At 47.2% G+C, this 16798-nt stretch overlaps 1 protein-coding gene across 1 annotated transcript in view; it reads right to left on the reverse strand.

Moving 5' to 3' along the window:
* Positions 1 to 16798, reverse strand: part of IL6R (interleukin 6 receptor) — a 19776-nt gene continuing 2978 nt past the window's right edge. The window contains exons 2-10 of the mRNA XM_040331943.1: positions 11887 to 12105; positions 11646 to 11766; positions 11369 to 11544; positions 11014 to 11174; positions 5316 to 5454; positions 5065 to 5096; positions 4937 to 4985; positions 4409 to 4514; positions 1 to 1206 (exon numbers count right to left, since the gene is read on the reverse strand). Coding sequence (XP_040187877.1) covers positions 1038 to 1206; positions 4409 to 4514; positions 4937 to 4985; positions 5065 to 5096; positions 5316 to 5454; positions 11014 to 11174; positions 11369 to 11544; positions 11646 to 11766; positions 11887 to 12105 — 1172 coding nt within the window. The 3' untranslated portion in view covers positions 1 to 1037. The remainder of the gene's footprint in view (positions 1207 to 4408; positions 4515 to 4936; positions 4986 to 5064; positions 5097 to 5315; positions 5455 to 11013; positions 11175 to 11368; positions 11545 to 11645; positions 11767 to 11886; positions 12106 to 16798) is intronic.

Consider the following 16798-nt stretch of genomic DNA (forward strand, 5'->3'; position numbering starts at 1 on the left):
CCATGGTGCTCCGCCTCTTGTCCTAGTGCTCCTCCTCTTGTCCTAGTGCTCCTCCTTCTTTACCATAGTGCTCCCCTTCTTGTCCTAGTCCCCTTCCTTTACCATGGAGCTCCGCCTCTTGTCCTAGTGCTCCTCCTCTTGTCCTAGTGCTCCTCCTTCTTTACCATAGTGCTCCCCTTCTTGTCCTAGTCCCCTTCCTTTACCATGGAGCTCCGCCTCTTGTCCTAGTGCTCCTCCTCTTGTCCTAGTGCTCCTCCTTCTTTACCATAGTGCTCCCCTTCTTGTCCTAGTCCCCTTCCTTTACCATGGAGCTCCGCCTCTTGTCCTAGTGCTCCTCCTTCTTTACCATGGTGCTCCGCCTCTTGTCCTAGTGCTCCTCCTCTTGTCCTAGTGCTCCTCCTCCTTTACCATGGTGCTCCGCCTCTTGTCCTAGTGCTCCTCCTCTTGTCCTAGTGCTCCTCCTTCTTTACCATAGTGCTCCCCCTCTTACCCTAGTGCCCCTCCTTCTTTGCCCAGGTGCTCCCCCTGACTAAGGCAATACAAGCAGATGGGGATGTAGGACTTTTTTCGTAGGACAGATCTTCCAGGACTCCCATCATGATTGGATTGGCCACCATCGGATCCATATGCAGGTTACTATATATCAGCGTGTAGTAATAGAGCTCTCTGCATTGCAACTGTTATGGGGGGAATCATTTTTTAGCCGCTCTCTTCACTTCCTGTAACAATGTGGGTGGGAACTCAGTGCCGCGGTCGTAGATACCGGCGCACCATAACAGCACCAACATGTATAAAGTCCTATAGACCTAAAAGATCTCGCTGTCCAATAAAATAAAACTTTTTTTTTGGGGACCAGAAAATCCTCATAAAATTTTATCTTTGTGAAATAAAAGTTTGTGTCCGTCCGTCGATGACGCCGTCGTTGTTTCAAACTCCGCCGTCTTCCGATTGGCCAGCACGGGGGGCCCCTAGGTTGGCCCCTGCCCGAGGGTTAAGTCCGAACTTCGTACCTCCGGGCCACAGTCTAGTCTTCTGCGTCACAACGGCTTGGGCACGGTGACGGTCACCGATTCGGGAAAGGGGCGCAGCGCCGTCAGGAGGGGCTCGCCGGGACGGGGCTGCGGCACTGCGGGGATTCTCCGCGCCGGCTGGAAAAGGACCCTCAGCAGGCCGCCTTTCAGCTTCAGCAGATTCATCTCTCCATTTCTGGAACGAGAGAGAGAAAACGGGTTTAGAGTGCAAGCTTTTGGGCCAACATATTTTACTGCAACACAAACTTCACATGTACAATGATAAGAAGGTTGACATGGCTGGCCATAGAGATGAACAGAGACCAGGTCGTCTCTGATCCCCTCTATGATCTGGGAGGACCGGAGTAATGTCATGACATCACTTCCAGTCTAGAGAGGAAGTAAACTATTTTTTTTATTTTTTTTAAAGCAGATCATTTTTTTTTACTTTTGCTTTCAAAGTTGGGAAGAGATTTGATGTCTTTTCAACCCCCAAATCTCTCCATAAAGAGGACCTGTCATCTCTTATTTCTATTACATGAGATCTCTCCATAAAGAGGACCTGTCATCTCTTATTTCTATTACATGAGATCTCCATAAAGAGGACCTGTCATCTCTTATTTCTATTACATGAGATCTCCATAAAGAGGACCTGTCATCTCTTATTTCTATTACATGAGATCTCCATAAAGAGGACCTGTCACCTCTTATTTCTATTACATGAGATCTCTCCATAAAGAGGACCTGTCATCAGTGGCAAAACCAGAGTTATGGGCGCCCGGGGCGAAAAAAAAAATTCGCCCCCCCCCTTATATATAAACATCCACGTTTATATGTGCATAAACGTGGGAGACTTAAATATTTTGGAGCTTTTTTTTAAAACACCTACACTGACACTGACCTGACACCTACACTGACACTGACCCCTACACTGACACTGACACTGACCCCTACACTGACACTGACACTGACCCCTACACTGACACTGACCCCTACACTGACCCCTGCACTGACACTGACCCCTGCACTGACACTGACCCCTGCACTGACCCCTACACTGACACTGACCCCTACACTGACACTGACCCCTACACTGACCCCTGCACTGACACTGACCCCTGCACTGACACTGACCCCTGCACTGACCCCTACACTGACACTGACCCCTACACTGACACTGACCCCTGCACTGACCCCTACACTGACACTGACCCCTACACTGACACTGACCCCTACACTGACCTGACCCCTACACTGACACTGACCCCTGCACTGACACTGACCCCTGCACTGACACTGACCCCTGCACTGACACTGACCCCTGCACTGACACTGACCCCTGCACTGACACTGACCCACCTAACTCCTACAGTAGAAGTCCATCCTCTGAGTCCTCCTTACCTGTGTCTCCAGAGACTCCTCCAGGACCCCAGCACTGGATGTGCAGAACTGCTTCCGACGGAGTTCCGACTCTCTTCCCCGCCGGCCGCCAGCACTATCCACCCGCAGCCCGCTCCATGCTGCAACTGCCCTCCACACAGTGGCAGCGCCGTACCACAGAGCACTAGAGCGGAGGGGAAGACGGCGCCGGCGGCTTTCCGTGCCTGACGTCTCCCGCCGGCCGCCGCCATTTTAATGATTTTCCCGGCGCTCTGCGATTGGACGTATGGCGGTCATGTGCGGAGGTGGGACTTCCAGCCCCACTCCTCACATGACCCCCATATGCCCAATCACAGGGCGCTGGACATTACACATTGCACGCTGGCCGCTCGGAACATCCGGTGACACGGGAAATTAAAATTAGGAGGAGGCACGGAAAGTCGCCCCCCTAAATGGTTCGCCCGGGGCAACAGCACCCCCTGCCCCCCCCCCTTCCTACGCCAGTGCCTGTCATCTCTTATTTCTATTACATGAGATCTCCATAAAGAGGACCTGTCATCTCTTATTTCTATTGCATGAGATCTCCATAAAGAGGACCTGTCATCTCGTATTTCTATTACATGAGATCTCCATAAAGAGGACCTGTCATCTCTTATTTCTATTACATGAGATCTCCATAAAGAGGACCTGTCACCTCTTATTTCTATTACATGAGATCTCCATAAAGAGGACCTGTCATCTCTTATTTCTATTACATGAGATCTCCATAAAGAGGACCTGTCACCTCTTAATTCTATTACATGAGATCTCCATAAAGAGGACCTGTCATCTCTTATTTCTATTACATGAGATCTCCATAAAGAGGACCTGTCACCTCTTATTTCTATTACATGAGATCTCCATAAAGAGGACCTGTCATCTCTTATTTCTATTACATGAGATCTCCATAAAGAGGACCTGTCACCTCTTATTTCTATTACATGAGATCTCCATAAAGAGGACCTGTCACCTCTTATTTCTATTACATGAGATCTCCATAAAGAGGACCTGTCATCTCTTATTTCTATTACATGAGATCTCCATAAAGAGGACCTGTCATCTCTTATTTCTATTACATGAGATCTCCATAAAGAGGACCTGTCATCTCTTATTTCTATTACATGATCTCTCCATAAAGAGGACCTGTCATCTCTTATTTCTATTACATGAGATCTCCATAAAGAGGACCTGTCACCTCTTATTTCTATTACATGATCTCTCCATAAAGAGGACCTGTCATCTCTTATTTCTATTACATGAGATCTCTCCATAAAGAGGACCTGTCATCTCTTATTTCTATTACATGAGATCTCCATAAAGAGGACCTGTCATCTCTTATTTCTATTACATGAGATCTCCATAAAGAGGACCTGTCACCTCTTATTTCTATTACATGAGATCTCCATAAAGAGGACCTGTCATCTCTTATTTCTATTACATGAGATCTCCATAAAGAGGACCTGTCACCTCTTATTTCTATTACATGAGATCTCTCCATAAAGAGGACCTGTCACCTCTTATTTCTATTACATGAGATCTCTCCATAAAGAGAACCTGTCATCTCTAATTTCTATTACATGAGATCCCCATAAAGAGGACCTGTCATCTCTTATTTCTATTACATGAGATCTCTCCATAAAGAGAACCTGTCATCTCTTATTTCTATTACAAGGGAAGATTATATTTCTTGTAATAGGAATAAAAGTGAGAAAAATTTAATTAAAAAAATATATAGACAGTGTCAAAAAATAAAATAAAAAAGAGTAATAATTAGGAAAAAAATATGGATAATAAATAAAAGGAAAAAATAAATGGATAATAAATAAAAACCAGCAAAGCTCCCATTGGCTGGCAGACATTTGCACTGGGATAAGCCAACATTGCCACATTGCAAGTCTCAGCCTGCAGGTCTCAATAGCAGAGATGAAGGAGAGAGACCCCCCCCCCCAAAGGGGTGAGAGGGGTTGTCACCTACTTACCTCATTAGTATACCCAGGAATAGGACAAGGACGATGACAAAACTGACCCCCGCCACAAGCAACACATAGCGGGGGACGGGGGCAGGGGGCTTCTCCACTGTTATTGCTGTAAGACATTATAGGGAGAGTTATAGAGGAAGGAGCAGAGTCCTCCAGCAGAGCAGAGTATTTCAGGAGAGGAGAGTTCTGGAGGAAGGAGCAGAGTCCTCCAGCAGAGCAGAGTATTTCAGGAGAGGAGAGTTCTGGAGGAAGGAGCAGAGTCCTCCAGCAGTGCAGAGTATTTCAGGAGAGGAGAGTTCTGGAGGAAGGAGCAGAGTCCTCCAGCAGTGCAGAGTATTTCAGGAGAGGAGAGTTCTGGAGGAAGGAGCAGAGTCCTCCAGCAGAGTATATCAGGGGAGGAGAGTTCTGAAGGAAAGAGCAGAGTCTTCCAGCAGAGCAGAGTATTTCAGGAGAGGAGAGTTCTGGAGGAAGGAGCAGAGTCCTCCAGCAGAGTATTTCAGGAGAGGAGAGTTATAGAGGTTCTCGCACCTTCTGGTTCCTCTTCTTCCGATGATGTCATAATGAAGCCCTCAAAGTCCTGAGTGAAGTAAAGTTCACAATCAGTACACAATTCTTCTAATATGGGGTCACCCTCCTCACCCGACTCCCACACTTACCGTCGTTGTGGGCGGCTCGCTTTCCTCTTTTGCTGAAAAAAAAACATTGAGGGAATCATTATCACTGACCTCCTCCTCTGCATCCCATAATAATCAGAATAATTCGGGAATTCTTAGTGCAACGGGAGCTAAAATTTGACTTTCCACGCATGCGCAGGGCAGCTAGATTGCATGGAAAGTATGTTGGGTTTTCAGGTTGGGGTAGATGATGTTGGGATGATATGAGATGCCCATTTTATACAGCGCTGTACCTGACCAGGGGGTGCCAACCGCCTCTTCACTCCACGCGCTCCAGGTCAGCCCAAACTCCTCTTTCGCCCTCACGCGCACCACGTGCCGTTTCCTCTCCAGCGCGTCATTGATCATGAAGTGCTTGTCGATGGTCGTCCCCTGGGGGGAAGCAGAATTTCACATTTGTAAAATTTTAGAACGGTCACCTAGTTCTTGCTTTGGGTGGACCCACCATTAACTTTACAATTCTTCATGAACAGTAGTACAGCAGTCTACTTATGGGTTTTCTTGATTAGGGCAGGTGTGAACTGTCCCTTTCTCATTGAACCCCATGACCTCAACGCAGGATATAATAATCAGTCTCAAGTTTTCTCCATCTGCTGGTCATAACTTAGAACTGCAGCTAAGACCAGTGCAGTGCACACCTGCCCTAATCAAGAGAGTGTTTAAATAGACTGCTGGACATTCAGCTATTGGCATTACTTTCATGATTAGGACAGGTGTGAACTTTTCAATTCTCATTGAAACACATGACCTTCCATGAAGGAGCTGCTGTATTTTATCCAGACCAGAAGCAGAGACTATTAGGTCTACAGCATCTGCCCCCCCAACCTGCTGACTGCTACTCTGTTCTGTTTCCTTGAACCATCTTCTGAGGGCTTACACTGCATCTACCTTCCTTGGTAGTTTAGGACAGGCGTGAACTGTTCTATTCTCATTGAACCACATGACCTGAAAGAGCCTATGGGCTAGATTCAGGTAGGGGCGCGCAATGTTACGGCGGCGTAGCGTATCGTATTTACGCTACGCCGCCGTCCGTGTACATATCCCAGTGTGCATTGCTCCAAAGTACGCCGCAAGGACGTATTGGATTCGACGTGAACGTAAATTACGTCCAGCCCTATTCGCAAACGACTTACGCAAACAACGTAAAAAATTCAAATTTCGACGCGGGAAGGACGGCCATACTTAAAATTGCGTGCGCCTCCTAAAAGCAGGAGTAACCTTACGCCGAAAAAGCCTAACGTAAACGACGTAAAAAAATAGCACCGGGCATACGTAAATTTGTGAATCGGCGTATCTAGGTCATTTGCATATTCTACGCCGAAAACAACGGAAGCGCCACCTAGCGGCCAGCGTAAAATTGCACACAATTATACGCCGGCGTATTCAAGTTACGTCGGCGGAGGAAGCCTATTTTTTAAACGTATCTGCCTTTGAGAATCGGCGTAAAGATACGACGGCAGGTTTGAAATTACGGCGGCGTATCTGGAGATACGCCACCGTATCTTGTTGCTGAATCTAGCCCTCTGTATTTTATCCGGACCAGTAGCAGAGACTATTAGGTATGCACCAACTTCTTAGGACTAATGCCGCGTACAGACGGTCGTTTTATGCAATGTAAAAAAATGACGTTTTCTGTGAAGTAAAAAACAACGTTTTTGAAACTTCAATTTTCAAAAACGACGTTGCCTACACACCATCGTTTTTTCACAATGCTCTATCAAAGCAAGGTTACGTTCACCACGTTTTTTTTCCATTGAAGCTCGCTTCATAACTAGCTTCTGGGCATGCGCGGGTTCCAAAACGTCGTTTTAAACGTTGTTTTTTGCTACACACAGTCAATTTCTGTGACACAAAAAACGACGTTTTGAAAAACGACACATAAAATTGAAGCATGCTTCAATTTTTTTTTTTGTCGTTTTTTACAAGACATAAAGCAACGTTTTCCCCCACACACGGTCAATGAAATTGACGTTTTTAAAAACGTCGTTTTTTTATGTACCGTACACCGCATCTGTCTTGCTTGGTAGTTAGCTGTCGACCTTGGTGACAGTCCATGTCTACTGAACTCCACAACGCAGGATATAATAATCAGTCTCACGTTTTCTCTATCTGCTGGTCATAACTTAGAACTGCAGCTAAGATCAGTGCAGTGCACACCTGCCCTAATCAAGAGAATGTTTAAATAGACTGCTGGACATTCAGCTATTGGCATTGCTTTCATGATTAGGACAGGTGTGAACTGTTCTATTCTCATTGAACCACATGACCTTCCATGAAGGAGCTGCTGTATTTTATCCAGACCAGAAGCGGAGACTATTAGGTCTACAGCATCTGCCCCCCCAACCTGCTGACTGCTACTCTGTTCTGTTTCCTTGAACCATCTTCTGAGGGCTTACACTGCATCTACCTTCCTTGGTAGTTTAGGACAGGCATGAACTGTTCTATTCTCATTGAACCACATGACCTGAAAGAGCCTCTGTATTTTATCCGGACCAGTAGCAGAGACTATTAGGTATGCACCAACTTCTGAGGACTTACACCGCATCTGTCTTGCTTGGTAGTAAGCTGTCGGCCTTGGTGACAGTGCATATCTACTGAACTCCACAACGCAGGATGTAATAATCAGTCTCAAGTTTTTCACCATCTGCTGTTCATTACTTAGAACTGCAGCTCAGATCAGTGCAGCGCACACCTGCCCTAATCAAGAAAATATTTAAGTAGACTGCTAGACATTTAGCCATTGCCATTGCTTTCTTGCGTAGGACAGGTGTGAACTGTTCTATTCTCATTGAACCACATGACCTGAAGGAGCCGCTGTATTTTATCCGGACCAGTAGCAGAGACTATTAGGTATGCACCATCTTCTGAGGACTTGCACCGCACCTGCCTTGTTTGGTGGTTGGCTGTCAGCCCTGGTGACAGTGCACGTTCACTGAACTCCTCAACACAGAATGCAGTAGTCAGTCTCAAGTTTTCGCCTTCTTTTGGTCATTACTTAGAACTGCAGCTCAGATCCATGCAGTGCACACCTGCCCTAATCAAGAAAGTGTTTAAGTAGACTGCTGGATTTTTAGCTATTGGTATTGCTTTCATGATTAGGACAGGTGTGAACTATTTTATTCTCATTGAAACACATGACATTCCATGAAGGAGCTGCTGTATTTTATCCAGACCTAAAGCAGAAACTATTAGGTTTACAGTTCCTGGTCACCAGCCTGCTGACTGCTACTCTCTTCTGTTTCCTTGAACCAACTTTTAAAGGCTTATACTGCATTTGTCTTCTTTGGTAGTTGGCTGTCAACCCTGGGGACAGTGCACATCCACTGAACTCCAGAACACAGGATGTAATAATCAGTCTCAAGTTTTTTCCATCTGCTGGTCATTACTTAGAACTGCAGCTCAGATCCATGCAGTGCACACCTGCCCTAATCAAGAATGCATTTAAATAGACTGCTGAACATTCAGCTACTGGCATTGCTTTCATAATTAGGACAGGTGTAAACTCTTTTATTCTCATTGAAACACATGACCTTCCATGAAGGAGCCGCTGTATTTTATCCAGACCTAAAGCAGAAACTATTAGGTCTACAGAATCTGGCCCCCAACCTGAACCATAGCAGTGCACACCTGCCCTAATCACAAAATCGTATAAGTAGACTGTTGGACATTCAGCTTTTTCCCGACTTTAGATCTTATATCATTCTGTTTTACACATTTTGTTTATGGACTTTTAAGCACAGAGGACCCGCGTGATTTAAAGGGGGCCGCAAACTTTTATATATTTTGATTGGCAGCGTGTACATTTGAGGATTTGCATGATGTAAAGGAGACTGTGAACTCACTTTGCGCCCGTTTTGTGTTAGCGAGTTCTTATCCAGGGGAGGGGGGGGGGACTGATTTTAGCTGCACAGGGATATCTGTACTTTAGTTGCACCGGTTGCAGATGGCAGCGATAAGGAACGGTGTGTGCGGAGTACATCTTTCTTTCCAGTTTCCACCCCCACAAGGTTTCAGTTTCGCAAGAGATGTTTTTGTCAAGGTGCAAAAAAAAGTTGAATCCTTATATCATTTTTTTTTTTTTTATCTGTACTTAATTTCTCTGGTAGCAACTGTCAGTCTGCAGCAGCTGGAAAATGTAGGGGAGGTTGGGGGTGAAGTGATGATTTTTTACAGTTATTGTAATATTAGATAAAAATTATATATATATATATATATATATATATATATGGACGTGAACGGAAATATGTCTTCTCCGGAAGCAAATGGCAAAGGACTTTGTATTAAAGCTGGCCATACATGGATTGACATTTGACTAATTCAGCAGGGAAAAAACTGCCCCCCCCCCCCCCACCCCGTATGACCAGCTGTAGACTCTAATTTGACTGCAACAATCGCAGGTGTAGAACAGATATTGTAACATTATTATTTTTTTTAATTGGTCACGTTTAAACATCATTAACATTGACAAAGCACCTAGGTGAGATATATTCCACCCCTGTGTACTAAAAGTATTAAGTTCATTAATTCATTATATCCTCATTTCCTAGACTCTAATTCAGTTGGGCCAATCACAGGTGTAAAACAAAAATTCTAACACTATTTAAAAGAGATTTGGTCACATTTAAACATCATAAACTTTGATAAAGCACCTAAGTGAAAGGGAGGGGGTACGGGAGGGAGAGAGCTCAGGGAGGGTGTATGGGGGGGAGAGAGCTCAGAGAGGATGTACAGGAGGGAGAGAGCTCAGGGAGGGTGTACAGGAGGAAGAGAGCTCAGGAAGGGTGTACGGGGGGGGAGAGACTTCAGGGAGGGTGTACGGAAGGGAGAGAGCTCAGGGAGGGTGTATGGGGGAGAGAGCTCAGGGAGGGTGTACAGGAGGGGAGTGCTCAGGAAGGGTGTACAGGAGGGGAGTGCTCAGGGAGGGTGTACAGGAGGGGAGTGCTCAGGGAGGGTGTACAGGACGGGAGTGCTCAGGGAGGGTGTACAGGAAGGAGAGAGCTCAGGGAGGGTGTACAGGAAGGAGAGAGCTCAGGGAGGGGGAGTGCTCAGGGAGGGTGTACGGGAGGGGGAGTGCTTAGGGAGGGTGTACAGGAAGGAGAGAGCTCAGGGAGGGTGTACAGGAGGGGAGTGCTCAGGGAGGGTGTACAGGAGTGCTCAGGGAGGGTGTACAGGAATGAGAGAGCTCAGGGAGGGTGTACGGGGGGGGGGGGGGAGTGCTCAGGAAGGGTGTACGGGAGGGGGAGTGCTCAGGGAGGGTGTACAGGAAGGAGAGAGCTCAGGGAGGGTGTATGGGAGGGGGAGTGCTCAGGGAGGGTGTACAGGAGTGCTCATGGAGGGTGTACAGGAAGGAGAGAGCTCAGGGAGGGTGTACGGGAAGGAGAGAGCTCAGGGAGGGTGTACAGGAGGGGCAGTGCTCAGGGAGGGTGTACAGGAAGGAGAGAGCTCAGGGAGGGTGTACGGGAGGGAGAGTGCTGGGGGGGTATACGGGGGGGAGAGCTCAGGGAGGGTGTACGGGGAGAAGAGAGCTCAGGGAGGGTGTACAGGAGGGGCAGTGCTTAGGGAGGGTGTACGGGAGGGAGAGTGCTGGGGGTGTATACGGGGGGAGAGCTCAGGGAGGGTGTACAGGAAGGAGAGAGCTCAGGGAGGGTGTACAGGAGGGCAGTGCTCAGGGAGGGTGTACAGGAAGAAGAGTGCTCAGGGAGGGTGATACAGGAGGGGCAGTGCTTAGGGAGGGTGTATGGGAGGGAGAGTGCTGGGGGGGGGTATACGGGGGGAGAGCTCAGGGAGGGTGATACAGGAGAAATAGAGCAGCGGGGGTTTTCCCTCCTGTTAGCTCTGCAGGGGTGGAGCACTACACAGTACTTCACAAGCTGATTGGCCAGTATAGCAGTACCTCTATTGGATCTGTGTATTTTATGGTAGCAGACTTACATTGGAGACATGCAGGGTGCCCTCCACACGGTACTGCACTTGGTACTGCAGCTGATAGAAGTTGTTCGGCCATGTCCTGGGGGGCGACCAGGAGACCCGGAGCTTGCGGGGTTGATGCTCCAACGAGGTGACCGTCACGTTGATTGGGGGGTCGGGCTGCACTGGGGGGGGAGGAAATGACAGAACACCGGAAATTATTAATGGACAATTCTAGAGTCACATTGCTTTCAATCCTGAGAGGAACTAATACAAAAAAAAAGGTCTACAGGGCTTTGGGTGGTATCCTCCTCTGAGCACCGTAGGGGTGGGGCATTACTACTTATGCCCCGCCTACGCAGAGTTCCTGCCTATGTACCTAGCATCTCCGAGGTGCTGTCCACTGTGTTGCTGGTCTGGCTGTCGGTCCGACCGATGACGCAGAGGGACAAGACGTGCCGCCCAATGTCTCCTTCTTTGTACAGCGTGGAGCAGGTGAATTTACCGGCCAATGGGATGTAAGAGCAGCGGTTCTTTTTGTGGTTCCCTTTCAGCCTGTATTGGGGGGAGGGGGGGGGGCAGAGAGAACAACCAACTCAGCATGCGTACAATCGATAATTTGAGCCCAAACTTTTACAAAACGCCACGGCACTTACATCCAAGCGATGAGCGTGACCTTGGCGTGTGGGCGGAGCTCCCTCGTGGTCTGCCAGTCGCAGGTGATGTTGTGGGTGGGGTGGCGGATGTAACACGAAATCTGCGGCTTCTCAATGTCATCTGAAAAAAAAAAAAAGTTTGGCCTAAAAAAAAAAAAAAAAAGACCCGCTCCCCCCATTTGTGACCCCTGTGTGGGTGCATTGGTTTACCCCGGGCAATTAGAAAGCCATTATCACTTACCTTTCACCAGCAGCTGCACGGTACAGACGGGGGCGCCGCCCTGGTGACAGGTGTAGGTATCCTCATCCTCATAGCCGATAGACGTCAGGGACAGGTGGGAGCCGTCCTGCAGCTTCCTCGTCCGGTTGTGGCGACTCCACCATGTCTGACCGCGGCAGCCGGGACAGGTGAGGTTCACGTCCGAGCGGAGTGGGACCACCTGGGTGTTCTCCGAGGGCGCTGGGGAAGAGAAAAGGGCGGGGGTAACGCATAAATGTATTTCTAACTCAAAAGGTCCCTTCTATTGCTTGCAGCTCCAAATCTCCAAATTCCTATTTGTTTCCTTTACTGCTGTGATCCTGTTAGAGGGTGACTACATTCCCCACAGTCCACTAAAAGTCCGAAACAAAGCCCCCTTCTCCTCCTTCTTCCTGAAATGGACTATAGACTATGGATTATACACTATGGATTATACACTATGGACTATAGATTATAGACTATGGATTATACACTATGGACTATGGATTATACACTATGGACTATGGATTATACACTATAGACTATGGATTATACACTATGGACTATGGATTATACACTATGGACTATGGATTATACACTATAGACTATGGATTATACACTATAGACTATAGATTATACACTATAGATTATACACTATGGATTATACACTATAGACTATAGATTATACACTATGGATTATACACTATGGACTATGGATTATACACTATAGACTATAGATTATACACTATAGACTATGGATTATACACTATAGACTATAGATTATACACTATGGATTATGGATTATACACTATAGACTATAGATTATACACTATGGATTATACACTATGGATTATAGATTATACACTATAGACTATAGATTATACACTATGGATTATACACTATGGATTATAGATTATACACTATGGACTATAGATTATACATCATGGACTATAGATTATAGACTATGGATTATACACTATGGACTATAGATTGTAGACTATGGATTATACACTATTGACTATGGATTATACACTATGGACTATAGATTATAGACTATGGATTATACACTATGGATTATACACTATGGACTATAGATTATAGACTATGGATTATACACTATGGATTATACACTATGGACTATAGATTATAGACTATGGATTATACACTATGGATTATACACTATGGACTATGGATTATACACTATGGACTATGGATTATACACTATGGACTACAGATTTTAGACTATGAATTATAGACTATGGATTATGGACTATGGATTATGAACTATGGATTATAGACTATGGATTATAGACTATGGATTATAGACTATGGACTATGGATTATAGACTATGGATTATAGACTATAGACTATGGACTATAGATTATAGACTATGGATTATAGACTATGGATTATAGACTATGGACTATGGATTATAGACTATGGATTATAGACTATGGACTATGGATTATAGACTATGGATTATAGACTATGGATTATAGACTATGGACTATGGATTATGGACTATGGATTATAGACTATGGATTATAGACTGTGGGCCAGATTCTCAAAGGCGTTACGACGGCGCAACACCATTAGCGCCGTCGTAACACCTCATCTGGCCCCGGGTATCTATGCGACTGATTCTCAGAATCAGTTGCGCATAGGTACCCATTAGATCTGACAAGCGTAAGGCTGTTACGCTGTCAGATCTTAAAAGTAATTTTTTTTCCCGCCGCTAGGTGTCGCATCGTCGCTTTTCCCCGTCGTCTATGCAAATGAGGTAAGTACGGCGATTCCCGAACATACGTGAGGTCGACGCAGCGAATTAACGTCGTTTGCGTAGCGTACCCGACGCGTAAGGTTGCCCCTGCTAATTAGCAGGCGCAACCAATGTTAACTATGGCCGTCGTTCCCGCGTCGAATTGAATCAAAATTACGTCGTTTGCGTAAGACGTCCGTGAATGGCGCTGGACGCCATTTACGTATACATCTAGGCAAATGACGTCGGGGCGACGTCATTTAGCGCAATGCACGTCGGGTAATTTACCCGACGGAGCATGTGCAGTACGCTCGGCGCGGGAGCGCGCCTAATTTAAATGGTGCCCGCCCCATTTGAATTGGGCAGGCTTGCGCCGAGCAATCTAACGCTACACCGCCGCAAGTTTACAGGTAAGTGTTCTGAGAATCAGGATTTAAACCTGTAGACCTGCGGCAGTGTAACGTAGAGCTCATACATTACGCTGCCCAGGAGCAGCGCGGATGTATGAGAATCTGGGCCTATGGATTATAGACTATGGGTTATAGACTATGGACTATACACTATGGATTATAGACTACTATGTGCTAGGTACTATGGATTTTCAACTACTATGGATTATAAACTGTGGGTTATAGGTTATGTATTATAAACTATGGTGTATGGGCTAAGAGTTATAGAATATGGACTACAGAGTACAGATTATAGATTATACGGACTATGGGCCCGGGACTATGGATATTGGACTAAGGATTATGGACTATAGATTATGGACTAGGGATGCATTATGTGGATAGGGCAGTGTACAAAAGTGGCCTCTCAGTGGTACCCTATGTAACGATGACATGAAAGAGGGACTCTCCGTGTTGCAGTCGGGTACGCTGCGATTTATGGCGGTGACCAGCCTGGCGCGATGGTTGAACCGCACAGCCGGATTGGCCCCCCTTCTGCTGTGAATCTTCTTTCAGTTGGGAAACCACAACAAACCGAGTTCAGTGAAGGAAAAGGAAGACGAGCGCCCGGCATCCGCCCAGACACCGAGAACAAAGCGCCAAGTCTCAGGATGTCACCCCGGCTCAGCCGCTGCCTATGCAAATCACCCCGATTTACATACTGGAAACCGTAACATCTGCAGAAGGGCGCAAACCACCAGAGGAGAAAGAAGAGCCAAAACCCGGGCCTGAACCTCGACACCATGAAACCCCTTCCCCCAAATAAAACTGGTTCTCGGGTCTGTACACCCGCTGTGCCCCATTATAAGGAGTTCCCACCATCCCTGTGCCGAGTTCCTAGGTCTGTACACCCGCTGTGCCCATTATGAGGGGTTCCCACCATCCCTGTGCCGAGTTCCTAGGTCTGTACACCCGCTGTGCCCATTATGAGGGGTTCCCACCATCCCTGTGCCGAGTTCCTAGTCTGTACACCCCGCTGTGCCCATTATGAGGGGTTCCCACCATCCCTGTGCTGAGTTCCTGGTCTGTACACCCGCTGTGCCCATTATGAGGGGTTCCCACCATCCCTGTGCCGAGTTCCTAGGTCTGTACCACCCGCTGTGCCCATTATGAGGGGTTCCCACCATCCCTGTGCTGAGTTCCCGGGTCTGTACACCCGCTGTGCCCATTATGAGGGGTTCCCACCATCCCTGTGCTGAGTTCCCGGGTCTCTACCCCCGCTGTGCCCATTATGAGGGGTTCCCACCATCCCTGTGCTGAGTTCCCGGGTCTCTACACCCGCTGTGCCCCATTATGAGGGGTTCCCACCATCCCTGTGCTGAGTTCCCGGGTCTGTACACCCGCTGTGCCCATTATGAGGGGTTCCCACCATCCCTGTGCTGAGTTTCCCGGTCTGTACACCCGCTGTGCCCCATTATGAGGGGTTCCCACCATCCCTGTGCTGAGTTCCCGGGTCTCTACCCCCGCTGTGCCCATTATGAGGGGTTCCCACCATCCCTGTGCTGAGTTCTCGGGTCTGTACATATTATCATCGCCTGACACTTTTAATAGGCAAATGAGTTCCTGTGTTGTGACGGTTTCTTCCTCTTCTACATGTAGGACCTTCAGAACACACGATGTATAGAACACACAATAATACATTATATAAGAATGACTCACCCAACCCCCGCTATCCGAGGGGAACTCAGAACCTGTGCTGACTCAGACATCGAATAATGATAATAAACAGGATAGAGGGAAATGTGTCTGTACAGGGCACAGAGGGTACTGGAAGATCAGGACTTTTACTTCTTTGCTGTTCCCTATTTTCAGGCACGGCCGGCGCTACCACCAGGCAAACTAGGCAGCTGCCTAGGGAGCATTGCTGTCTGGGGCACAGCCGCAGCCGCTGGTTTCCATACTCCGCTGCGGCTCCCTAACACTCCGCTGCCTCCCCAACACAGGGCTCCATTCACAAAGCGGTATCTTACTGCATCCGAATAACTGTCATGGTTGCTAAGGAGCAGGCGGCCGCCGCGCCCTTGACAACGGATGAGTCATCAGCTGTCAATGGGGTTCAACGCTGACAGAGGAATGTCAATAAAAGAATTGCTAGTATTAAGAAAATCACAGAAAAAAAAATGCCATGGCCCCCTCCCCCACCTCCAATCCATACCAGGCCTGACATCCTTCAGGAGGGGTGCCCACTATGTCTTTCTTCTTGTCACTCTTTCCATTTTCCTGAATTTCAAGGGGTATGAATACTTTTTCAGGGCCCTGTATTAATTCTGTGTGGGGTTTACAATAGAGGGTACCAGTTTGCACCTAAGCTAGTGTCGTCTAGTCCTTGGGTGCGATATTCAGCTATAATACCTGATTCCTGGGTCCAGACTGGAGGTAACATGAGAAAATGTGGGGGATTTCAAGGGGTATGAATACTTTTTCAGGGCCCTGTATAAATCCCGTGTGGGGTTTACAATAGAGGGTACCAGTTTGCACCTAAGCTAGTGTTGTCTAGTCCTTGGGCGCGATATTCAGCTATAATACCTGATTCCTGGGTCCAGACTGGAGGAACATGAGAAAATGTGGGGAATTTCAAGGGGTATGAATACTTTTTCAGGGCCCTGTATTAATCCCGTGTGGGGTTTACAATAGAGGGTACCAGTTTGCACCTAAGCTAGTGTCGTCTAGTCCTTGGGTGCGATATTCAGCTATAATACCTGATTC

This window comes from Rana temporaria, chromosome 13, assembly GCF_905171775.1.
Source record: "Rana temporaria chromosome 13, aRanTem1.1, whole genome shotgun sequence".
Classification (NCBI taxonomy): Eukaryota; Metazoa; Chordata; class Amphibia; order Anura; family Ranidae; genus Rana; species Rana temporaria.